A 12,262-nucleotide genomic window follows, 5' to 3' on the forward strand; every position below is an offset into this window, starting at 1 on the left:
GAAGAAATCAGAAAAATGAATAGGAAAGGGCTTCACAAGACTTGACAGGGCTCCACAGTCCAAGAACATAAAGTAGAGGATTCATCTACATTTAAAAAAAAATTAATATTAAAAACTTGACTTCAAAGGACCAAAGCGAGGGGGAAAACCAAGAGGCTAGAAGAAGTGAAAAATAATTATGCTGAAGAAGGGTGAGTGAGTGAGGCAGAAGGAACACCAACGTCCTAAGCAGCACTGTTTCTGGGAACAGACACAGGAGCAGAAAACGAGGAGGCAGATATATAGAAAAATAGCAAGGGTTGACAGGGACGCAGTTCAGAACACTAGTGAGGACATAGGAAGCAAGATTCAAGAGGGGCGAAGAAAATAATCTTCAAACATATTAAAAATAAGGGAGTGGACTTTGATTAGATGCAAAGTAAAGATTGATGACAAAATTACCTAAAACCTAGCCAAGCCGCATCTTTATCAAAAAAACTAGGGAAAGGCAGCATGTAATCAGGTGAATGGAGAGGACACCTGGCCCCAAGAAAGATCATGAAATAGGTAAGGCTGGTCTCTTCCTTCTGCTCCATGGTAAGTGGTTTCTGGTCTTTAAGGACCACCCTTCCCAATCCTGGTTCCCTCTTCAGGTGGTGGCTCACGTCCTAGCCAGTTTCTTCTCTCTGTTCCACATTCAAAGCCACATCTCTTAAACTTCTCAGGACTCCAGCCCCTCTCTTCCATATGTGACAGTCAATAGTCACAGGGGAGGTTACTCCCTCGTGGAATAGCTGCAGCATTTTGGCAGAGGACTCCTAGAGGTCAGCTTAAATGTCAGCTTCTCCTGGAAGCCATCCCCAATCCCCTCCTCAGGTAGACACAGCCCCTCCCTCACCTTGTTCTCTCAGTTTTGAACCATCAGAGCACTTCCCACTTTCAGATGTAGTTATTTGTTTGCATCTCTGAGTCCCCCCAGGACTGAACGTCTCTTGGACCCCAACACCTAATACAGTGCCTGGTACATAATCAGGGCTCAATGGATGAACAGATAAGGAGAGGACAGGGGAGGGGAGGGGAGGGGAGGAGAGGTGAGGAGGGGAAAAAAGAGGGGAGGTGAGGCCACGGAAGAGAAGGAAGAATGAGAACAGAAGAGAATAGGATGGGTGGAATTTCAGAAAACAGAGTGAGGGAATGGGGAATCTGGGACAGACAGAGCCTTGCCAACCACCCTTCTGCACCTGCTCCTCGAATCTCACCAGGTAAGGCAGCTGCCTCTTTGCCCTAAAAGGAAGATTTGACACAGTAGAGAATCAGGTAGATTCTCCTTTTCTTGACCAGAAACAGCACCAAAGTCGGCTTTGATGTGTCTGGGTGTAAACCATCCAAGGGAGGACTATATTACAATCATTTTTTTAAATCCTAGGCTAGATTTTTCTCTCCCACGATGTGGTTCTGGGACACTTCCCCTAACAGTCTGTCACTGTATACTCAGGAATGAGAACTAGTTTGAATATTAGCCTGAGCCAAACAGAAAATGTGCTGCTGAAAGGAAACACAGCATTACAAACCCAAACAGCTTCTGGAAACTCTCTGATCTCTTAGGTTCAGGAATTTCGCTCTCTTCTCCCACTCTGCATGTTCCCCGTTCTCCTCTGCTGCTGTTACCTCTGCCCAAACCCAGGGCCTTGTCCTTGGTCTCCTGTTCTTGCTATTCTCAGATACACTTTCTCTCTCAAGTTCATTTATGCCCATGGATTCAACTACCCCCTATAGGCTACTGGTTAATAAAAGTCTGTTTTTCAGCCCCGTTCCTGACCTTTAGACTTGCCAAACCAGATATCACTTGGATATGCCCCAGAACTTCAAACTCCACACATTCAAAGTGAAAATTACCAACTCCCCATACCTGTTTCACTTCCTATATTCCATCTCTTGGTTCCAGCACCGCTATCTACCGTTTCCTTGTTATAAATTTGGGAGTTAGCCTAGCTTCCTACTTCTCTCTCACCCTTCATAACCTCACATAAAAGCAACCACGAGAGTGCACCAATTTTACTGTCTCTTGTCCGTGTATTTCATCCCCTTCTCTATCTCTCTGCCTCTGCCCAGTTCAGGTTCTTAACATCCAGCATTAGGCCTATGATGATGGCCTTTTTGTTAATCTTGGATGCATCCTGCTCATCCACAGGCCAGTTCTATGCTGCCCACATATGCCAAAGGGATTGGGTGACCATGCAAAGCAGGCCATGTCTCTTCCTTGCTCACAAGTCTTCCGTGGCTCCCCTTCACCCATGACAGCATTTCCCAAAGTCAGGTCCGTGAGATGCTCTAAGTCCCACGAGAAAGTCCTTGCAAAAGGGATTCTGTGGGAAATGCTGACTCGGAGCCACATTTTGGAGAGTCACAATGCACGCCAGCATAGCAAACGTTCCGATAACTTCCCAGTTTAAAAACCTCTCTGTTTAACGCAATAGTTTTTCAACTTATTTGACCTCGGAACCCTTTTTACATGTTACATCTGTTAACACCGTGAAGATCTGTCTTCTGTAAAAACACATTTGGGCAAATTGTAGCCAGAAAATAAAATCTACATCCTTGTACATGGTCTATGAGGACCTTCATGATTTAGCCCCCATTTACCTGTCCAGACTCATTTCCTGTCATTCCTCCCCTTCCATCCTCATCGACTCGACTGTAATTATAGCTCCCAGATTTTGATTCTGCAATACTGTTTCTTCTGTCCAGAATACCCTCCCTCATTGTCTTCCTTGGAAGTTCCTACTTATTACTTAAGTCTCAGATCAAACATTGTCTCTTTTGTAAAGCTCCGCTGCCACCCTCGCCCCCACCCAGGCAGCTTAGCAAGAGGTGCCCACTGTACTTGGCCAGGCTGCCATGGAGACACCTGTGCTTGCCTGCCTGCGACCCTCGCGAGGTGAGCCCAGGATCCCGCAGAACCTGGAGAGCACGCGGCACAGAAAGCACATAATGGATGCGAGAAGATGCTGGTCATTTAGGTAATTTGTTGACTACATAGTGAACAAATGATCTTAATACTAATTTCTTCTTTCAGAATTCGTGTATGTCTATGAAATAAAACCAGTCAAGTTATGTGATTGGCAAGGACATTTAATACTTGCCACTTAATACAAACATTCTGAAGACAGCACCTTAACTTTTCAATGTTTAACATTTTCGGTTTCAAGAATCACGTTGTAGGCAGAAAATCCAGATCCTCTTCACTTTAAAAGAATCTGGCTATAAACAAAAGCAAACAAACAAACAAAAATTCTACCTGTCTTTTTAGCTCTTGTGGATGTGTAAGGTGAAGAGTAAATAAAGGTGAAAGTGGGTATAAACGGGAATGCGACACAATGTGTGTAGAAATTCAAACACACTACCCTTCACTGATGGGGACCAATGACTCCAAAGACAAGAGCTGAGAAGGGAAGTGTAAACAGGGCGCCAGCTGACGCGTTTGTTGAGCTCATCTCCTTACGGTGTGCACTGGCGCAGTGTCAGGACGAGTGAACGTGATCCATTTTCATTAACTCGAAATGCTTATCCATGCATCCTTCCTGAGCCAAGCCATTATAGCCACCTGAAGACTCTATGCTAGGACCAACCACCTTTTCATAATTGAAAAGATACCTCTAACAGCTGGTGCGTTTAAGAAGCATATGCCTTTCCTGAAATTGATTTCTCCAATTGTCAGCTTGGTGTCCTTTTTGTCACCAGTGAATCCAAGGACTGGCCCATATAATCTCTGTTCAGTTAACCTGGCTACAATGGACATTGATGAGCAAATAAACACACACAACAGCTCTTTCTGACCACGCCCACTTGTCAGACATCCCGGACAAGGAAAGTAACCTGTAAGGTTGCCCTTTGTCTCGTACGTGTAGAAAGAGCTAAACCCAACTTTAAATTGCAATCGAGGAACAACGATCCTTTAACTCCCACGAGCAGTCCTCCTGCAGAGCTGACCATTCATCTAAATAAGCTCCACCTAAAGTCATGACCAAATAACACAACAAAATGTAAGCTTTCCGTTGGAGAAGAAAGTACACAGACTCCTGTGAGAAGATGTGAAAAGTGGAGGGCAAAAATAGCCAACAATACAATAAAAGGTTGTAATGTATGTAGGGGAACTGACTGGGATTGAATTCCTGGCTCTACCACTTACTAACCTTGCTCAACTCACTTACTTTCTCTGTAATCAGTTCTCTCTTGTATAATCTTGGTCTCATACAGCTTTTGGCAGGAATAAATGTCAAGTGCTTAAACGCTGCCTGCACACAGGAAATGCTCACTACAAGTTGGCTATTCTTGTGATATCCTTGTTTTAACTGGTAATTCCTACACTTGGGGATGCTGACAATTGTTTTGGGAGCAAGATCAGGCAAATGGACTGCTGTTAGAGTAAACAAATCACTTGCCTCCAAGTGGCGTCCCGAAGCAACAGCCGACTCCAACAGCACAACCCACCGTCAGCATATCCGTATAATAGTATGGCTGCTACTAGGGGAGAGAGACCAGGAGACAGGTGGGCGAGGTGAGGAAGGAGGTGGGGGAGAAAGGAAAGGAGAACAAGCAAAGGTGGGGAGAAGGCAGAAGGAGAGGCTTAAGTCACAGGGAATCTCAGTGGTCCCATCGCCCCTGCAATTCCCAGGCCAAGAGAAACTCAGTGAGTTTGGCAAACAGGAAGTGACCTCACAACGCAAGGCCAAACAGAGAAAATAAAAGTTAGGCAAATATATGGTGGGCAGGTAAGCCAATCAATCAATGATCACCAGAGCAGGGCTGGAGGTTGGGACAGTCAGGGACACGCGTGTCAATTGCAAGAGACAGGAAAGGACTTCAGACAAATAGTGCTACTATTAAAGCCTGCATGAAATAGTTACCAGCCTTGAAAGAACACAAGGCCCTGTGGTAGAAAAGTGTGGGTGCCTGGAGACCAGGAGCTGGGATCCAGGGTCACTCCCTGATTGCCCACCCACCAGTCCCTCAGCGAACACCCTCCTCCACCCCAAAGCTTGTGGCAGCCACCCAGACCTTACTTCTAAGTCGTGCTCAGGCAACCGGGATGGGGAGGAAGTGGGACTTGCCTCCTGACAGGGGCTGCAAAGCAGCCTCCCACGCCCACTGCACAGGCTGACACCAGGAAGTCAAGCTGCTCAGGCACGGTCTGCAACAGAGAAGCACGCGGGACGAGGAGGGCAGAGGGCTGCGCAGGGGGCAGTCGTAGAGAGACGAGGTGGGGGGCCAGGAACGACAAAGGGGCAGCATGGGAGGCAATTGTGGGGGGAACTGATATTGGGGGGCATGTGGACTGGCAGATTAGCAGAGGAGCGGGCCGTGTGCAGCCCTGACGCAGGGGTACCGAGCAAGGAGAGGGCGTTACTGGACAGACACAAGCTAAACAGAGGCGTCAGGTGGTGAGCATAGGTGGTGGGGTGTGTGTGGAGCACAGGGGAGCATGGATGAGCGCCATGCCCCATTTCAGCATCACAGCCAGCCCGGAGCAAAGGCAGCCCCTGCCCTCCATTTTACTTTCTCAACCTTACCTCATAGACCCCACTGAACACAGACATAAACTTGCTGAGCACAGCAGCACAGATGCTGGCGATGTGGACGAAAGGGCCCTGGGAGAGTTGGAGGGCAAGAGGTCAGGCGCAGGGGTCCACAGGGGGCCTTTATGGCATCCCACGGACTAACATTTATTGTCCCGGGCACCGTACGAGGTACTGGGAACAGAGAAGGAAGACAGAAGTCCTGCCCTCACAGAGCTTCATCCCAGAGAGGAAGGGAGACAGTACACCAGCATGTTAGCATTTCAGAAAATTCTAAGGGCTAGGAAGAAATGGTGGGAGGGCAAGGAGCCAGAGAGAAACAGGACAGAAGAGGCTGGGATGGGACGGGTTTCTGGAGAAGGTGCTCAGGGAAGATCACAGCTGAGTAGGGCCTGACGGAAACGAGGGCGTTAGCCACGCGGAGGTCAGGAAGAAGGATGTCCCAGGCAGAGCAAGTGCAGAAGCCCTGAGAGGGGACACGCTTGCGTGGTTGAAGGACGGGGAAAAGGCCTTGTCACTCAAACGCACTGAACAGGGGCAGCCTGGGAGAACAGAGAGGGGTCAGAGAGGAGCCAGGTCACCACAGGCCTCCGAGGCCTCAGTGAGAAGTTTGCACTTTATTTTAAGAATGGAAAGCCCTTGGGCAGAGGTCAGACATTACTGATTCCATTTTGAAAAGGGGACTCTGGCTGCTGCCGCAGGACAAGAACGCACGTGAGTATAACCTTGAAAAAAGCACAGCCTCTTTCCAGGTCTCAGTTTCACATATTAAAACAAGGACATTGGTGTGGAGTGTTTCTAACGCTGTGGTCTTCAACTGGGGGACATTTTGCCCCCCTCCCCCCAGCAAACATTTGGCAGTGTCTGGAGACATTCTGGTTGTCACAATAGGGGTGCTACTGGCACCGAGTGGGTACCGCCAGGGGTCATGCTGAACACCCTACAGTGCACAGGACGGCCCCTCAGGACCAATCACCTAGGTCCACGCTGGGAGTCTCTGCGCTAAAGCCCTCCCAGCTCTGATGACTGTTATTCTGCCTCAGGACTGGGGCCTCCCCCGTATTTCCCCTCCCTGGTCCCTCGTGGCCCTGGCCCTTGTCCTGATGCCCATGTCCACGTCTGTTCCCAGAGCCACTCTCTGCCTGCCGGCCGCCCAGCTCCCACCTCAGTGACTGCCCACCTACCTCCTTCCCCACAGGGATGCCACTGCCCAGCCCAGCAGTCAGGGCCACAACCTTGGCGAAGAAGGCCTTGAGGGTGAGATACTCCTTCAGGATAACCCCACGGAGTATTGTCTTCATTTCAGGGATCCCAGAGCCTAAAAGGGTTCCAAAACGATTATGTGCACGTTCAAACTGGAGGCTAACAGGGAGGTGAGCATCCAGGCAGGGGACCCGGGGATGGGGGCAGGGACAGGGCTGTGGCGGGGAGAACAATGGCAAAGCAGGTGCATGAGCTGTAGTAGGGCTGGGCAAGGGAGGGGTGGGGTGGAAGGGTCAACAGGACAATGAGATTACACGGCCCACGTGCTTGGAAGCAAGTTCTCACCAACGGCCTGGGGAGAGATGAGTTGGCAGAAGAGGGCGCTGAAGAGGATGAGAGTAAGTGGGAAGGCGACCCAGACGAGGTACTGCAGAGGCAGGTTGGGCTGCACCTGGTAGTAGGTCCACTTGTAGGCTGCAGAGACACGCGCCCAGGCTCAGGCCAGGGGGGTGGGACGTCGCTGCCAGTGCCACGCCGCCGCACGGGCCAGCGTGCAAAGAACATGCGCGTGCCGGGGCTATCCCATTTGACCTCGCGAGATGGTGCTATTCTCATTTGACATGTGCGTGGGGAACCTGATTTGCCGGCAATCCTCTGACCCGTTCACGTTCCCACCACTCATAGGGATGGAGACCCTGGCAGTGCTGCAAACCCCACTGGACACTGGGAACTGGTCATGTTAGAGGTCACCCAGGTGACCAACTACCCCGGTTTGCCTGGAACTGAGAGGGTCCTGGGACCCAGGACTTTCAGGGCTCAGACCGGGAGAATCCTGGGAAAACAGGGGTGAGTAGGTCACCGTATTAGAAGGGCGCCCACAGCTTGGCTGGTAGCAGGTGGAGGGGCAGGAGAGACGGATGTGGGTCAGGTGGCCAGAGTCCCACCTGATCGCCTTTGTGCAATGTCCCCCTCCCAAAAGCTCTAGGCACAGCCTCACTATGGGGAAAGGTTGAGGGGCAGGGCCGGGTGAAACCTACCCTGAAGGGTTTTGGCACTGACATAATCCATGCTCCAGCTAACCAGAGCCATGAGAAGTCCCAGAAGCACCAGAAAGATCCAGTCTTCCCCTAATTTTCTTCTTACCACGCGTCCCAGGCGGCAGATAAAATCTAGGAAGAGAAAGGGGTGAAGAAGAGTGGTAACCCCTCACCGCTCAGGTATGTGACTGACGTCTTGTTCAGACCTCTCATTCACTTAGGGTCTTGTCCATACGTCTCATTCACCGAGTTTCTCTTCGCCTCTCTGCCAGGTGTGGCAGCACCGGCCCCTTCCAAAGGCACCGAAGTCCAGTGCCCCACTGGATCCTTGAATGCCTTTGTAAAACTCATTTCTTGGGGCTGGGTGGGCGGGAGAGTGGGGAACAAAGCAAATGAGAAAGAGATGGGGAGAGATGCCTCTCCTGAATGCTGGGGTGCACGTGGGGAAGGGGGAGGGCGGGCTATATGCAGTGGGGCGTCCAGCTACTCTCCCAAGCCTGCACCTCCTTCTCGTCCACACCCCTTTACTGCTCAGGCCCATCACCTTGACACTTGGAATAGTGGTCCTCGTCCTTGCTGTCCGTGCTAGCACTGGAGCCCGTCTTCTTCAGCATCCCCATGTCCTGCTGCTTGTCTGAGAATTGCTCTTTGTGATGGCCATACATCTGGACAGAGGGAGAACGGGAAATGTCTTCCTTTTGAAAGAATCCAAAGGATTAGACAAAGGGAAGCACATAGACCCACAGAAAAAAACGAACGGCTTTATAGACTCCTGGGTGTTGAGGGCCTCATGCAGGGTCCCTGCCCTGAACTCCCCACTCTCCATCTGCTCATTTCCCACTCTTTCCCCTGGTCTGTCCAGCCCCACTCCCTCTCCATCCGTCCTCATCTTGGTCAATGACAGCCTTCATCAAGGAGGCCAATTTCTACTCTGCAGCAGGGATAGAACTGTGCTAAGGCTGGGTATCTGTGTCAGTTAGGCATTTTCTGTCACTCTGCTTACTGTCTCTCCGCCCGTCTCGCTAATGTCCCCAGACCGCCTGCACTGACTCCCTCCTAGGAATGCTGACATGAACAGGGTGAGGACAGACTGGCACGTGATTCTTGGTTGCACTGAGACTTGGTGAGTCTAGTCTCACTGGAGGCCCCTCAGATGCTCGGCCAAGCTTAGAGAAAGCCCATCCCTCACTCCCTGGACTTGCATGCACAAACAGGAACCAGTCCCGACAAGGGAAGTCAATCCACTTCTTCCCAAAACAGGATAATTCGATGTTCCCCAAATGTGGAGGGTGGAGCAGTGCCCCTCGTATGTGGTCGCCCTCTGCTCTCATCCCCAGGTAGAGCAGGTGAGTTCGGAGTTAGGAAGCAAGGGCTCTAACTTCTTTCAGCCTGCCCCACCCCCCCACTGCACTAACTCTGTCCTCTGGGGCCAGGGTCATGCCAGGCCGTGTTGCTGGTTCTGAGACAACCTGGGTACAAGAGATCTGATTTCGCAATATAAGCACAGCTCTGAAGCCTGGGCAGTGGACAGGCACACACTAATTGCCCTGCTTGTGTCTGTTTCGTCTTCTGGGATGGGGTTAGTAGTGGCTGAAGGAGGCAGTGTTTCCCTCCACGCCCCACGTGGGACCCAGAGACAAGGCACTAGCAGTGGCACTCAGTGCACGCGCTTCCACAGGCTGTCTCCATCCCTTGGGACCCAGACTGAAGGGGTTGAAGAATAGGGGTGCTCTCTACCAACCCTGGCCTGGAAAACGCTGGAGGACCTCAGTCTGTGCTGGCTGGTTCAGGGCTAAGTACCACAGCGGAGCAGGGCTGGGGGGAGGGAGGAGTCCAGCCAGAAGGGAGGCCGAGTCTGGGCTTGGTGTGCTGGGGTGGTCCTGCGTGTGGGTGACGGAGCTCGCACATGCACAGGTGTGGGCTCCCTGGCCAACCACTCGTGCAGCTTATGTAAGCACAAGCTCGGCACGCATGTGTGGCTTTGCTGTCCCCCATTGGATTCGGGTGCTCTGTTGGGAGAGATTATATAAAAGGACGTGTGTGTCTGGCAGTGCACAGGGAGCTCGGCGCAGCCCTTCAAAGGACTGTCGCCTTTTGAACACAGTGCCATGTACTTTTTTAAGTGAAAAAGAACATTGCTCCCTCTTTCCCCCAATTTCCTAATTTCCCCCAATTCATCACACCACTGTCTCCTTGAAACCCCTGCCCCCCATTAGGACCTTACCTGTGTCTGGTGGGTGTTGGGGTGGGGGCCTGCATCCCGCCGGAGCCTGTGCTGGAGGCCCCCATTCTCAGAGGGCAGGCCGTAGCTGGTGCAGTGTTCGAAGGCCATGTACTGGTACTGGGGGGCGCTACCCCACCAGCTTTGTTCACCCCCACGCCTCAGGGACTCCGATGGCTTCATGCTCCCTCCCCAGGCCAGGCCGTGGCCTGCTTGGCCCCGTCCGCCCCCCAGTACAACTCCTTAAGCCTGTCCTCTTGCCTGTCCCCAAGGCGTCTGGGGCAGCATGCCCACCCCCAGCTATTTATAGCCATCTCTCCATCACATGACCCCCCCCACTGCCACATCTGATCTGCTTGGGGTCGAAGCAGGTGTGAGAGCAGTGCGGGGGAGGGGTTGGGATAAGAACCTGAGGGACAGCCCCACAGGGTATTCCCTCGGCAGGGCCAGCAGCACTGTCCCCTCCTTAGTCACTAGGAGGCTTCCAGGCCCAAGTCACTGGTCCCTCTATAAATATCGCCCAGACCAGGATGGGAAACTGCTTAGCATGCTTGCAAACCTCTGCCCTGGCAGAGTGCGCAAACTCGGCACCCTGTGTGTCCCACCTCTTCTGTCCAGGATGGAAAGGTGAGGCTGGGTGCTGGATGGCGTGATTCTAAGGTCTGGGAACACTGCAGTCACTCACCTGGGAGAGTAACCTGTGCCTCTCTGCCATCTTTCCCTGTTGAGTTGTGCCCAGCTCGGTATCTTCCCAACGGTTAGTCCTCCTCTGTCAGACCAGCTCTGCCTTTTCTGTCTGCCTGGGGCTAATAAGGCTTTGGTGCCGTCTCCGTGACCCACCCTTATTACCCACGGTGTGGGGTGCTGTAGGGAGCAGGCTGATAGCCTTGAGTTCTGGCATTTCTCCCACTTCCCAGACTGACAGGTGCCAGCCCCACCAGTCGCCTGGATGGACGGGGAGGGACTGAGCTTCTGTATGGCCTGTGGAACACCGACCTAGGTTTATCGGGGCACATTAAATAACGGGGGGGAAGAGAGTATGTCTCATGACGAGCCAACAAACCTGAAAGATAACGGGGAAGTACTGTGCTATTCTTCCCTTTTCAGGTTAATAAATAACTTGTGTCCAAGGACAAACTATCTGGCATTACATTTTCTTTTTTTTTTTACCAATTTCCCTAGGACATTCCTTCCCCTGTGAACTCCTCACTATAGAAGCAAAGTTACCTACATGAGCCAATGTGTCATTAAGGATCCATCACCAAGCAGGGTCAGTCCAAGTTCAGGGACAACAGGGTAGGGACACCAAACAGTGAAATTTTGATCTTGGCTACATGGAACTATCCAAAGCAGGTGGGACGATGGATACCATTGGAAGCACCTTTTCTAACATAAATCCTACAAGCCCGAAGGCCGCCAAATCACCCACCAGATAACCGTGTGCCAATTGGAGGGACTAAAGGTGATATCTGCCTTCTCTTCAGGCAGAAAATAAGAGATCTGAGGGGTTGGTAAGATGAAAAGAATACTGTCTTAATAAAGAAAACAGTGCCAAAGTGGAATTTTATACATATAATATATTTGGGGGGGCGGGGGGCTTGTTTCAGAAACAGGAAAGGTTTTCAACTGCTTGTGGAGTATGGGTTTCTTGAACGTAGCCAGTTTCTGTAGGGCCTTGATAATCCCAAGGAACAAATATCTAAGGCAATTACCATTTTCCCACTATTCCTGAGAAAGGTCCTGGTGACGAATTCCAAGATTTGAAGGCTGAGATCAGTGGGGCTGGGAAAGCCCTCACACTTGACCAAGCCAAGTGGAGGCACCAGCTGAAATTCTAAAAACCAGATTCTGGAATTAGGAGGGTCACGGGTAACTACAGCTGCTAGGGCAAGGATTTGAGAGGAATTATCTTGAGTTTGAGATTAGAAACAGTTAGAATCTCATAGGTTATCATCCTGTAAGAGAAGAAAATAAAATGTGAAAAGCTCCTCGATGTGGAAACTAATTCACAAGCATACATGTATTCTAAGACATGCATACTGTGTAAGATGTATTCTTCTTGGGTTTTAAATACATTTTCTTGAGGTCCGTGATACCCAAGATTGAAACCGATAGGCTTATGAATTGCTCTTTGAAGGTTGGTTGTCAAAAGTGACCATATAGGACACACATGCAGAGGAAAGTGTGTACTGGGGTGTAGGTGGCTGTGAACAAGCCAGCTCTGTGGCACCCCCACACCTATGTAA

General features: G+C 51.0%; 1 protein-coding gene across 5 annotated transcripts in view; it reads right to left on the minus strand.

Annotated features, from left to right (window-relative positions):
- Positions 1-11,588, minus strand: part of CLCN1 (chloride voltage-gated channel 1) — a 28,906-nt gene extending 17,318 nt beyond the window's left edge. Inside the window, exons 1-7 of one of the 5 annotated variants that reach the window (XM_074315240.2) lie at positions 10,020-11,588; positions 8,340-8,460; positions 7,796-7,927; positions 7,104-7,232; positions 6,740-6,873; positions 5,550-5,627; positions 4,422-4,500 (exon numbers count right to left, since the gene is read on the minus strand). In XM_074315240.2, the coding sequence (XP_074171341.2) occupies positions 4,422-4,500; positions 5,550-5,627; positions 6,740-6,873; positions 7,104-7,232; positions 7,796-7,927; positions 8,340-8,460; positions 10,020-10,199 (853 nt within the window). In that variant the 5' untranslated portion in view covers positions 10,200-11,588. The remainder of the gene's footprint in view (positions 1-4,421; positions 4,501-5,549; positions 5,628-6,739; positions 6,874-7,103; positions 7,233-7,795; positions 7,928-8,339; positions 8,461-10,019) is intronic. The other 4 variants (XM_074315239.2, XM_019715351.3, XM_019715350.3 and 1 more) reach the window with 4 other exon arrangements.
- Positions 11,589-12,262: the final 674 nt, after the last annotated feature.

Source organism: Rhinolophus sinicus, chromosome 8 (assembly GCF_057876585.1).
Source record: "Rhinolophus sinicus isolate RSI-liver-muscle chromosome 8, RSI-T2T, whole genome shotgun sequence".
Taxonomy (NCBI): Eukaryota; Metazoa; Chordata; class Mammalia; order Chiroptera; family Rhinolophidae; genus Rhinolophus; species Rhinolophus sinicus.